This window comes from Oncorhynchus clarkii, chromosome 12 (assembly GCF_045791955.1).
Source record: "Oncorhynchus clarkii lewisi isolate Uvic-CL-2024 chromosome 12, UVic_Ocla_1.0, whole genome shotgun sequence".
Taxonomy (NCBI): Eukaryota; Metazoa; Chordata; class Actinopteri; order Salmoniformes; family Salmonidae; genus Oncorhynchus; species Oncorhynchus clarkii.
Window position 1 is genome coordinate 33,412,791 of NC_092158.1, and position 13,268 is coordinate 33,426,058.

At 41.3% G+C, this 13,268-nt stretch overlaps 1 protein-coding gene across 1 annotated transcript in view; it reads left to right on the forward strand.

The window, feature by feature from the left end:
* The window catches only part of LOC139422006 (microtubule-associated protein 6 homolog), a 35,265-nt gene extending 28,193 nt beyond the window's left edge, over positions 1-7,072 (forward strand). The window contains exons 2-5 of the mRNA XM_071173148.1: positions 1,034-1,253; positions 1,569-1,801; positions 5,137-5,247; positions 6,698-7,072. Coding sequence (XP_071029249.1) covers positions 1,034-1,253; positions 1,569-1,801; positions 5,137-5,247; positions 6,698-6,842 — 709 coding nt within the window. The 3' untranslated portion in view covers positions 6,843-7,072. The remainder of the gene's footprint in view (positions 1-1,033; positions 1,254-1,568; positions 1,802-5,136; positions 5,248-6,697) is intronic.
* The last annotated feature ends 6,196 nt before the right edge of the window (positions 7,073-13,268 follow it).

The following is a 13,268-nucleotide window of genomic DNA, read 5'->3' on the forward strand; positions in this document are numbered from 1 at the left end:
ATCATCTGAACATCTATCACTCCAGTGTTAATACTAAATTGTAATTATTTCGCCTCTATGGCCTATTTATTGCCTTACCTCCCTACTCTTCTACATTTGCACACACTATACATAGATTTTTCTATTGTGTTATTGACTGTACGTTTGTTATGTGCAACTCTGTGTTGTTGTTTTTGTCGCACTGCTTTGCTTTATCTTGGCCAGGTCACAGTTGTAAATGAGAACTTGTTCTCAACTGGCCTACCTGGTTAAATAACGGTGAAATAAAAATAAATAAATAAAAGACATAATGAATGAATGTTTCCACCTGACCTTCCAATAAGTTAAGTGAGTATAAGTTAATATGTCATGTCCCAACCTTCAGATTCCCATCAGTGAGAAGACTATCATGTAGTCATTTATGGAAAATTAGGTCTGCTTTTATGAGTTCAAAATCCATTACAACTTTTAAAATCAACTTTATCTATGATGGGCAGTTCAATCTAAAACTCAAATTAGTAGCAACATGTTCGTTTATATACCTGCTATAGAATTGATAGTGAACATATCTCACTTTGATGCCTATCTCTAATTGCTCTTGGATGTGTCTGGAGGTTGGCTCGTCCCGTACAGAACCCCTCTATGAGACAGACTAGAGGTCAGGTTGTTCTGTGTGAAAGCCATGGAGCTGACCTTCTGAAGAACTGCTGTGTCTTGACTATATTAAACACCTGAGCCGCCGGCTGCCTGGCGCAGTCACCACCCAGCTCCTATGCATTACATACACTCACTCACTCATACTGTGGGGAGACCCAGTCATTCCACTACATCTATTTCTATATCCAAACAGTTCTATGTAAATGTACTTGTTTATAAGTGATTGCTTCATATTTCATGGGGTTTTTAAATGTCTACATGCTGCAACACAAATTGCCCTTTGGGACAATACAGGTTTAGTCTTCTCTCCTATTCTCTCCTTCTCCTCTATAAATAGATTGTAGAATGTGAAGAGAGCTATTTTACTGAGTGTATTTGGTGCTGATTCTTCTCGTAGGACGGAGTTCAAAGCCCACAGGGATGTGAAGCCAGTGAAGCTGATCCGAGCCAAGTCCCAGTACCTTCCCCCTGATGAGAAGACCAGCCTGGAGACCAGCTATAGCGCCACCTACAGGGGAGAGCAGGGCAAACAGCAGCCCAACGACAACAAGGCTGTGGACAGGAGGAGGATACGCAGCCTGTACAATGAGCCCTACAAAGGGCTACAAGAGACCAAGGTGAGAACGTTTTAGATCATGTCCTATTGACTACTCCCATGGTACAGCCATAATGCAGCTAATCACCTATTCAGAACCACAGCCGTGCAGAGTGCGTTTTCAAACCCACTGTAATGACAGAATCTTTCTCTTGGAGGGCTGCTGTTCTCTTTACTGTGTATGTTGTGATGGCAAATCATATCAGTAATACTGAAGCAAACACAATATCAAACTGAGGAGTTACAGATCTTTGCAGAGTTATTTACACCTGCTGCTAATGTCTTTGGGGATGGTATATATAAATAATCTTCATCTTCCCCCATCCCCTGTGCCTAGGTTGAGAGGTCTAACAGTGCTCCCCGATCCAAACCCAAAAAGGTGGGCACCACAGTAGCTAGTCAGGGCGGCAAACCTGTCAAGAAGGCCAAAGAGCAGAAGCAACCGGGCAGCACAGCACTGCGGGGCACCAAGAAGACGACCTCTGAGAACCAGCCCACTGAGTCCAGGCCTGCGGTGGGGGACAAGGAGAAAAGTAAAGAGATGAACAACAAACTGGCTGAGGCAAAAGAGTAAAAATCATTTAGCACTACTTTTTATTCTTCTTTGGGGAAAGAACACGAAGGCTGCAAAATTAATTAGAAGTTCTCATCCCTTTTATGTTTTGTCTCTCTCCCTCTCTCTCGTCTCTCTCTAACTCTCTTTCTCTCTCTTCTCTCTGCCTCTTGGCTAAATTAGATGTAGTTACAGTAAATGTCAGGGTTGTGACATGACATGTCGTTGCTTCCCCGCCTCACATTACATTAGATCACCGTAGTAACAAGGGGGCGTGTTCATCCGCTTCCTCTGCTCCCCGATGCCACCCTCCACCCCCCTCTCTCCATCTCAAGGTTACCATGGCTACCGGCTGCCTGGTTAGCCAATGAATGGCACGTGCTATTGTTGCATGAGCCCACCGACTAGCAAGCCTGTGTGGTTGGCTTCCATCTTCCAACTGAACAGATTGCTTTGTTGAGTTTATCAAGGATTTTTGGGAATGAGAAGACCATGAAAATTGGCTCAGTGACTGGACTCGATTTCTGTAGCTGTAACTTTCAAATGTATGCAAAGATACATTTATAAATGTATGCATAGACACATTAAATACTCATCTAGGATAACGGTCTGAAAATCTTTGATAAATATGCAGCTTTGAGTGTATCGATCCATGGCTGAGTTTGTGCCTGCTCTTTATTTCCTGAATGCTGTTTTCAGATTGGCATTACTAAGATGCTTTGTTCAACTTTGCCATCATTCCTGAATGCAATGTCTAATTTTGTAAACCTAATAACTATGTTGATTGTGGATGATGTGGGAATAGTTTTGAACAAATAATTGTCAGGACAGCATTTACAATGTCATACGCTCTCATTCAAATTGTTCTCTCTCTTTGCAGTCAAATTCATTCATCAAGGTATTTTAGAGGTCAGACAAGGCTGTCTTGTTTCAGCAACCTTGTTGCCAAGCTGGGAGCCATCTGGGTTACTGTAACGTGATTATTATGCATTACTAGACCAGTCATTTGCACAGCAGATGAGAATTCCCACTGAATAAAATGTTACTATCATGCAATTATAATTACATACAGCATTTAAAAAAAAAACAACATTACATTTCACTGAGTCACGATAGGAATTTGATATTGTGGCTCTATGGTCTTTAGCTATGCTTTCACCCAGCCAATATACACTCTATGTAGCTATAGCTAGGACACACACACACACAGAGTCATGGTTGACTGGAACCAACATGATTATTTAGGCCCCTATGGCACTAGCAGATGAGAGAAGCCAACAACAATATTCACATCCCAGAGGTCTAAAGAGGTGCATGGCTTGATGTGATACGAGTTAAAACTCTTTCTCTCTTTCAGCAGATTCATGGTTTTATAATTATATGTTATTTATTGTTTTATTTATTCATCTATTTATTTGGGTATAAAACACTAGTTACTTCTGCTAATACCATTATTGTAACATACCCCCAAAAATGTGTCTGCGATGTTATGGTAAGTTGAATGCTGGCCGTTTGGAATGTTTATTTTTCTGGACTTATTGTTTCTGTCTTTGTTTTTGGTTTATGCATGCTGTGTCTCTATGTTTCTGTCTAGCATGGGCCTCAAACAACTGGCCTCTTCCCTGGGGTGGGTGGGTGGGTGGGTGGGTGGGTGTGTGTGTGTGTGTGTGTGTGTGTGTGTGTGTGTGTGTGTGTGTGTGTGTGTGTGTGTGTGTGTGTGTGTGTGTGTGTGTGTGTGTGTGTGTGTGTGTGTGTGTGTGTGTGTGTGTGTGTGTGTGTGTGTGTGTGGATTTCATTAGATTGAGAAGATTACGTGTAGATGTCAAGATTATATTAAACACATTCAACTCCAAATATATCTCTCCTCTGCTGCCTTCTATGGCAATCTAAATATAGTAGGCATAGGCTACCAATGTAGAACGACTTGATTGAATTAGGACAAGCAGCGAAACTACATTTTATAGTTGGTTTACATTTGTATCATACTTCTGCATATGTATGCAGTTTCTTGAATGGGGTATATTGAGGGAGCAAGGAAAATTATCTGTATTACAAACATAAACCTCATTATGTCAAAATGAATCAGGTTTGTATTGGTTGTATAGTGCCAGTAGAGCTCTATTGGCTACTACACATGTCTACTTGTGTCTTAGCAGACAGTAGTAAAGACCAAAACAGCGTTTCAGACTCCTGGGATGGCGTAGACCACAATAGGGCAGTGCATTGTGCTGTGCAGGACTTGCTTGTCATGGGCCACCCCACACTCCCCAGTCTCTCTCTTGTGTTGTTGTCATCTGTTGTGCTAGTCAGAGCCCCCTGGCTCCCTCCCCTCCATTTTGAATACTGGAGTGTGTTGTCTCTCCATTTGCCATGGTGGTGTCTTGAGTTAGTATGTCACAATGAACCACCATGCCATATTCCGCTTAGACTGAGCATGTGCCCACGGAGCGGAGGGTGAGGGCCATCTCATTAGCATTTTGCAGCCTTTGGTTGGGGGGGGTCTTTCTCTCGTAGCACAGGAAGGGGTGTCGGGGGGGGGGGGGGGTCATACATGTAAAGTGCTGACACACAGCACACCCGGTGCTATCGATCTTTAATCGAAGCATTAGAAACAAAAAAATAATAGAAAAGAACCATGGTACAAAGAAGTTACAGAATGTATTGGACACAAATATTTTACTGTGACGTGCTTGTGTTTCTCTCTGCTTGCTCCTATTTACTGAAATATTATGAATAAATGCAAAAGCAGAAAAAGCTGTGTCCTCTTGGTTCTTTATGTTGAAACGTATGGAGGAGGAGGAGGGTGAAAGAACAGTGGTTGCAGGTATTTGTTGAATTGTTTTTGTGTCTTTGTCTTTGTGAGACATGAGATGCTCTTTAGTGAGTGAATCCACATGGAAGAGAATTTTGCCTTCAGGTTTTCTTTAGCGCTTATCAAAGAGATTCTGGCATGAGTTCTGACATCCTTCAAAGGGCTTGCATATTGCTGCTACACTATGTGAGAGCTGAGGAATATATTATTTTGCATCATGTGTCCAAATATATTCAAAGACCTTGCCCAAATTATACAGCAATATGCAAGTTAAGGATGGGTAGAACATTATTCCAGAATCAGATGTCATGTATTTACTGGGCCAACAAACTGTATGTTTAATGAAATGTTCTTTCTCTGCGTGTAACAAATGTGACATTTGGATATTTCTAAAATCATTATAATCATGTAATTACTATATTTTCCAGCCTTATCTGGTATCGTTATTAGCTTTTCGTGGATGTCAAATTTGGATATACTGTGCAAGGTGAAATCCTACCTCTAGAAAACCTAATGAGTGACATTCTGATTCATTTGAAGGGTTGTGCTAAAACAGTACCACTACATACAGCTCTGTCAGCCAATCCGTGATACAGGCTGGGTGCAGACGCTAAAGCAACACCTGTGGGGCTGTACACTACCCATTCCAAGGTAACCTAAAAACACACCCAACCGCCACAAGCCACAAATCTCTCATTCATATGTGCTCATAAGATGTATTTCAAAGTCATGATTTTTTATTTTTTTTTGATAGTGGCACAGTTTTGTTTTGAAAATCATTGTACTCCGATACAGTTCCCACCAGGTCAGATCCCTCATATATTTCTCTTCCATATGGAAACTAGAGTAGAAGAATGAGTGTGTGGGGTTGTCTGTTTGTGTGAATGCTTGGGTGTCATGTCCTATAATGTACGTATGTCTCCTTAAGGTTCCTCTCTTAAGGAGGCCTTGGGTCTGCCTTGGGTCTGCCTTGTTGTAGTAGAATGGCTATAGTACAGACCCTCTTGGAATCCCTCCTTGAGCTACTGGAAGATGCTAGATGCATTCATTGCTCCTGGTTATAAGAAATAGGCCAAGGCTAAACAAATTGCATGGCTGGGCAGTAAAATGTGACTTTTGAATTATTCACACAGATGACTAGAGATCGCCCATCCTTTTCTATTTTTAGAGCAACTAGATTAACCCTACCGTGCAACCACTATTATTTGATATAACATGATTTGATATTATATCAAAGTGATATTGTAATTACACACGTTACCAGTGTGATTATATATAAATTATTAATAAACCTGTGGGTAAACACACCTATGTTTATAATAACACATAGTTATCCTTTTCGGTTTGATAATTTTGTATCATTTGATGTAATGTTGTTATGGTGTCTGAGTGGGACCTGCAATCCAAATGTTATATAATATTACTAAATGTGTGGTTATTTTATATGGGCTGGACTTGGTGCTAAATCTGAATTGTTTATTGAAAATATGTTGATTCAATGTTTATTGGGGTGCATGGTCGGAATAGAGTGGGGAGGTACAGTAGTTCTAGCATTGGAGAGAGCCAGCTCTGCTACTGGAGAAGATAGTAAGTGCATGTTTTAGTCCCTCAAGTTTCATTTTAGATTAGATTATTCCTGAATGTCCTGTGGCTGTTTATCCTTGAACACCCTGAGACTCTCATTAGACTCTCATTATTCCCATTCGTGTGCTCTAGCTTTTAGTCTGAGGTTTCAGCTGACAGATTGGATTCAAACTCAGAGAGCAGTGGCTATTTATTGATCTGAACATAACGCAAAATCCTAACTTTGATTGAAGAAACATTTTAACTTTTGTTTGGAATTGAGGAAGGTAGGCGGGCGAACTATGTTTTTTTTGTGCTATTTTAGGTTTGAAGTGATAAGAAACCAAGAGAGAGCTTTAGTAGCTTCACATCCCCACTGTGGCAGTATAATGTTGCCCTCTGATATGAGTAGTCACAGGGTGCTCAACTCAACTCAGCAAAATTCTTTGTGATTGGCCTCTGAGAAATGCCTCATCTTGTGTCTCTTTGTTTTTGTCTTTTTCTTTGTGTCTTAACTCTGTGCTGCCTCGCCTCCTAGAGAGCTTAATGACGAGGTTCTCCGACCCGGTGATCATCATTCCCAGGGTGCCGTTGGAGGAGAACCAGAACCACTGGAGGAAAGACCCGAACCACGGAGGAGCGGCGTAGTTGTGCACTTTGCCCCAGATGTAAAGTATGAGTAGATCCACTAGATCTGTACTGTAGGGACATACTGTACTGTAGGCCTATGGTATACAGGGAGGGACTGCTGTCCTGTTCTGTACTGTACATATATAGTATTTTCAATTCAGTTCTATTGGGAAAAGAGAAATACCCCATTAACAAGTCCTCTGCGTGAGGTGGCTAACCAAAATAAGATGCACGTAGCGTGTTTGAAACAGCTTTAGGGCAGTGCGGTCATAGCTGTTTGAGCAAATGCAAATGCAAAAGGTGCTATAAGTTTAATTTCCGTTTCATGCTATTGTTTTAAGAGAATGTTTTCATTTGGTAATGATGTTAGAAATGCCAAACCATAAAGTGCTTATTGAAAGAAAAAAAAGAACTGTATATTGATCAATTCAAAGGCAAATAAATATAGATAACTTGCTGATTTGCCAATCTGTGTTGTATTTTTATTGGTGTGTGACTTATTGGTGTTATTTTAGAACAGACCAAGAAGCTATCCACAACTCAGAGTACACTGAAGAAGATAGAACTGACACTGAAAAGCACAGTGGAAAATAGCCTACAATAAACACACTTCAAAATGAAACGTGAAACACACTCATATAATAATATTGAGGTTCTCGGGCGACCCCTTTCTAAATGCTTTAGGACACATATTCCTTTTTTTGACTCATTCTAGTCTAGTGAATATTTGTGTGAGAGTGCTTGTATGCTCTGTTTACTCTGGATAAGCACTTGTGTGAAAGGGGTTTAAGGGCTTGGCTAAAGCAGCTATTTCTCTGTTGACCTTCATATTGCTTTTCATTACCCCTCTCCCTTTTCTTTGATTATGAAGTAAAAGATGAGAATGAATTTGTATTGGATGATAAAATGATAAGTATGCACATTCGTTATCTGATTGTACAGATGTGCTCTGCTGACTCATTCTCCTCAATGTGCCTACCCCAGAAGAGTAAACACACACACACACACACCCACACACACACACACACAACACTTTTATGTGAAGCCTTCACATCTTCACGATGCCACATAGACTTGAGCTGCTCATCGGGATTGGAGGACTCGTATCTCTAAGTTTGATTCTCCTCCTATAGACTGTGTCTCATGACTACATGGAGGACTCGTATCTCTAAGTTTGATTCTCCTCCTATAGACTGTGTCTCATGACTACATGGAGGACTCGTATCTCTAAGTTTGATTCTCCTCCTATAGACTGTGTCTCATGACTACATGGAGGACTCGTATCTCTAAGTTTGATTCTCCTCCTATAGACTGTGTCTCATGACTACATGGAGGACTCGTATCTCTAAGTTTGATTGTCCTCCTATAGACTGTGTCTCATGACTACATGGAGGACTCGTATCTCTAAGTTTGATTCTCCTCCTATAGACTGTGTCTCATGACTACATGGAGGACTCGTATCTCTAAGTTTGATTCTCCTCCTATAGACTGTGTCTCATGACTACATGGAGGACTCGTATCTCTAAGGATGACTCATGGAAGGATGATTCTCCTCCTATAGACTGTGTCTCATGACTACATGGAGGACTCGTATCTCTAAGGATGAGTCATGGAAGGATGATTCTCCTCCTATAGACTGTGTCTCATGACTACATGGAGGACTCGTATCTCTAAGGATGAGTCATGGAAGGATGATTCTCCTCCTATAGACTGTGTCTCATGACTACATGGAGGACTCGTATCTCTAAGGATGAGTCATGGAAGGATGATTCTCCTCCTATAGACTGTGTTTCATTACTCCATGGAGGACTTGTATCTCTAAGGATGAGTCATAGAAGGATGATTCTCCTCCCATAGACTGTGTCTCATGACTACATGCAGGACTCGTATCTCTAAGAATGAGTCATGGAAGGATGAGTCTCCTCCTATAGGCTGTGTCTCACTCTCATCACTATTCCACATCAAGTAACTCATGCCAGCAGTAAAAAAAATGTTTTTAAACAGATACAAATACACCTTATGGAACAGCAGGGACTGTGAAGCAACACAAACATAGACACATGCATACAAACACACGATAACATGCGCACTATACACACATATACACATGTATTTTGTGTTGTAGATATGTGGTAGTAGAGTAGATGCCTGAGGGTACACACTTAATATGTTGTGAAATCTATTGTGAATGTATTGTAATGTTTTTAAAACGTAGAACTGCCTTAATTTTACTGGACCCCCGGAAGAGTACTGAGGATCCATAATAAATATAAATACAACACACATAAGTCTCCTCTTACTACCAGTAAACATTTCGCTATCTACAGTACTTACAATGTTCAAAAGCAATGGATAGGAAATCATAGCCTACAAACCTTCCAGCTAGAATCTTTTTGTACAGTTATTGTCGGTCATAATGATTAGAGGAGATTTTCAGCAATTGTCCACATAAAACTGTTGTCTATGACAGGAACAGGGTAGAGGGGAGGGGCACCAATGAATCCTCCCCAGTATTGGAGAGCACAGTGTTGACCCGTATTGACCTTTGACCTAGTGACTGTATGGCAATCACCATCTTCCCTTAAGCTTACCGTATGCTTTCCAGTCGAAACAGTTCGCACATATATTATGCAGAAATGTTTTGTTTGTTTTGGTGTTCGGCAGCATTCGACAGGGTTATTTTCAGCAGTTGCTGAAGTCTATGCCTCCTCGTCGGTGAATGATCCACAGTAGGAATTCTTCATTGAAGTGTTTGTTGTCATTCAACTACAGACGACTAGTTTTCATGCACATTATTTAACTTGAGAAATACTGGACCAAATATATGTAAAAGTGCATCACTTCGGCTGGCCGAACTCGCATACTCGCATAAAAGACCTTCGCTTAAAAAACGAGAAAAAAACGTCCATAGTATTGTTCACCAATTTTGAGACGCCGTAGCCAGTATCAACTTCCTCAAAATAGTCAGAATTAATCTAAAATAACTCAAGAAATCTGTCATTAATTTAGAAGTTTTTGCAGAGGAGATTTTAGTCGCACAATTTTACATCTAACTAAGATGTTTGGTGCAGTATTTCTCAAATAAATGTTTTGCAAGAATTGAGTTGAATGACAACAAAGACTTTATTGAATAATCCCTACTGTTGACCAATCACCGACGAAGGGGCGCAGACTTCAACTACCGACTTCAGAAAAAAATGTACTGTGCCCGAACAGCCGGGGGAAAAACTCATGAAGTCCAAACAAAAATGTCCAGTGGTGTAGTGGTGCCTGGAAAAGTGGGTATTGAACATTTTTCGATGTCTAGCTGTCTTCTGGACTGCTTTGAGTTCAGCGACAGACACACCTCAGAGAACTTGGCAGAGGAACTGTTGAGAGTGGACAGAGAATGGCAAGTAGATGGAAAAGTGGTCTGTTGTGTTCGCAACAATGCAGCTAACATAACCAAAGCCATGAACATTTTTAAATGTACCCATCATCCATGTCTTGCCCACACAATCAACCTGATTGTAAGAGATGCTCTGAAGGTGATGAAGCCAACTGTGGATAAAGTGAAAGCAGCCGTGGAATACTTCCACAGGAGCACAGTAGGTGCTGAAAAACTAAAGTCTACACAATACCAGATGGGGATGCCTGAGTTGAGGCTTAAACAAGACTGCACTACAAGGTGGAATTCAAATTGTATATGTTGAAGCGGTTTATTGAGTCAAAGGATGCCATCATCTCTACCCTAGCCATTGTCAATGCACCTGTTGATGCTCTGACCCTAGAGGAATGGGAGGTGGTGGAGGAGATGTACAGAGTCCTGGAACCCTTTGAGCAGGTCACTGTGGAGATCAGTGGAGAGAGGTACAGTAAGCAGTTATTACTACATCATTAGTTAATCCAGTATTATATACGTATATGAGCAGTAGATGAGAATGTAGTATCAGTAGACAAAACATGAACCTGAACTAATAAGTTACTGTTCTCTCTTTTCAGCTATGTGACAGCCTCAAAAATGATACTCCTGTGTAAGGGTCTGCAGCGAATCACAGCCAGACACCAGAGAGAAGCAAATGTAACCACAGGACATGTGACAGAGTTGATGGACACCCTATGTTCATCAATGGACAGAAAGTTACACAGAATGGAATATAACCACGTGCTATCAGAAACTGTTGCACTTGACCCCAGGTTTAAGAAGTTAGCCTTCAGTGATGCCAGAGCGATTGATGAGGCTCTTCAAAGAATAACCTCAGCAGCAGGGAGGGACAGCCCCAGCAGTCAGCTGGCTCAGGCACCAGGAAGAAGAGGGACCAACACCAACTGCAATCACAACAAACAGGTTAAAATATCAAAACAAACTCTGAAACAATTACATTAATTTGGGGACAGGTCGAAAAGCATTAAACATGTATGGCAATTTAGCTAGTTAGCTTGCACTTGCTAGCTAACGTTAATTTGTCCTATTTAGCTAGCTTGCTGTTGCTAGCTAATTTGTCCTGGGATATAAACATTGAGTTGTTATTTTACCTGAAATGCACAAGGTCCTCTACTCCGACAATTAATCCACACATAAAACGGCAAACCGAATCGTTTCCAGTCATCTCTCCTCCTTCCAGGCTTTTTCATAATTGAACTTATATGGTGATGCATCTAAACTTTCATTATATTACCACGACAACTGGCAACAAAGTTCAGTCTTTCAATCACCCACGTGGGTATAACCAATGAGTGCCCAATTAGGAGATGGTACGTGTGTACCTGCTTCTATAAACCAATGAGGAGATGGAAGAGGCAGGACTTGCAGCACAATCTGCATCAGAAATAGGAAGGAGTCAGAAATAGGAAGGAGTTCTGTTTTAGCCCTTGGCAACGCAGACGCTCGTTGGCGCGCGAGCAGTGTGGGTGCAATAATTGAATAACATGGATTTCTACATTTATTTTGCGATGCTCGCGCACGCGACGTGTCCGGTCTGGTCAGCATGTAAAATAATAGTCCTTTCTATTTCTGACGCAGATCGCGCTGCAAGTCCTGTCTCTCCCATCTCCTCATTGGTTTATAGAAGCAGGTACACATGTGCCATCTCCTCATTGGTTATACCCACGTGTGTGATTGAAAGACGAACTGCTGCCGGTTGTCGTGGTAATACTATGAAAGTTTAGATGCCAATCACCATATAAGTTAAACAATGAAAAAGCCTGGAAGGAGGAGAGATGACTAGAAACAATTCGGTTGACGTTTTTTATGTGTGGATTAATTGTCAGAGTAGAGGACCTTGTGCATTTCAGGTAAGATAACAACCTAATGTTTATATCCAGGACAAATTAGCTAGCAACAGCAAGCTAGCTAAATAGGACAAATAAGCAAGCAAGTGCAAGCTAACTAGCTAAATTGCCAAAAATGTTTAATACTTTTCGAACTGTCCCCAAATTTATATCATTGGTTCAGAGTTTGTTTTGATATTTTAACCTGTGTGCCATGATCGCATTTGGTGTAGGGGGACAAAATAAATGTATGCACGATGGCGCACGCGCGTGGTGAATATCCTCACCACCAGCAGTAATTATGTAGTTGAGGTGCTTAGATTCAGCCCTGGCTGTTAATGGCAAATGAACAGACAATGGGCTGAAAGTAAGAGGAAGAGAGAACATGAATTAGTAATGGTCTGAAAGCCCAGGGAGATGACAGACAGACAGACCAGCAGTTAGGGTGATAAATGCTGTCTGTGCCTCCTACCTGCCAAATGGACTGAGGATGGAAGAGAGGAGGGGAAGGATGAAGGAAAAAAGGACAGAAAGATCAATTTGCCGCCATTATATGGATGTTTGGCTCAGCTGCCTCTTAGAATACTGTTTATTGGGATGTTAAAAAAAAAGACATTAGTCTTCTGTGGCCCTGCTTAGTCCCCCAGATTCGATGTAATATGTTTGGAAAGGACTCCCAGACACTCATAGTGGTATTTAACAATTGGGGTTCTTTGGAAATTCAGTGCAGTGTTTTCTTATTCACTCTGTGAATATTATGGATGATCCAACAGATCTGCACACCACAGGGGTGAACAAAAACCCTGGCTAATGTTCTTAAAGCCAGATTCATTGCTAAAGGAATCCTTAATTAGGTAATTAGATCAGGGGAAAAACACCTACTTGTTAATTTTTGGAGTGAAATGAAATCAACAAAATTGCAGAAGTGGATAATTGGGAATCAAACCTATGGTGCTGAAAATCATTGGATGAATTTGATTGAAGGAGGATGTTATATCATACTGGTGGGTACTGGTATGGCAACTTCCGGTTCCATCACCGCCTGGTATGGCAACTGCTCGGCATCCGACCGTAAGGCGATTCAGAGGGTACTGCATAAGGCCCAGTACATAACTGTGGCCAAGCTTCCTGCCATCCAGGACCTATATACTAGGCGGTGTCAGAGGCTGGCCCGAAAAATTGTCGATGACTCCAGTTACCCAAGTCATAGGCTGTTCTCTCTGCTACGC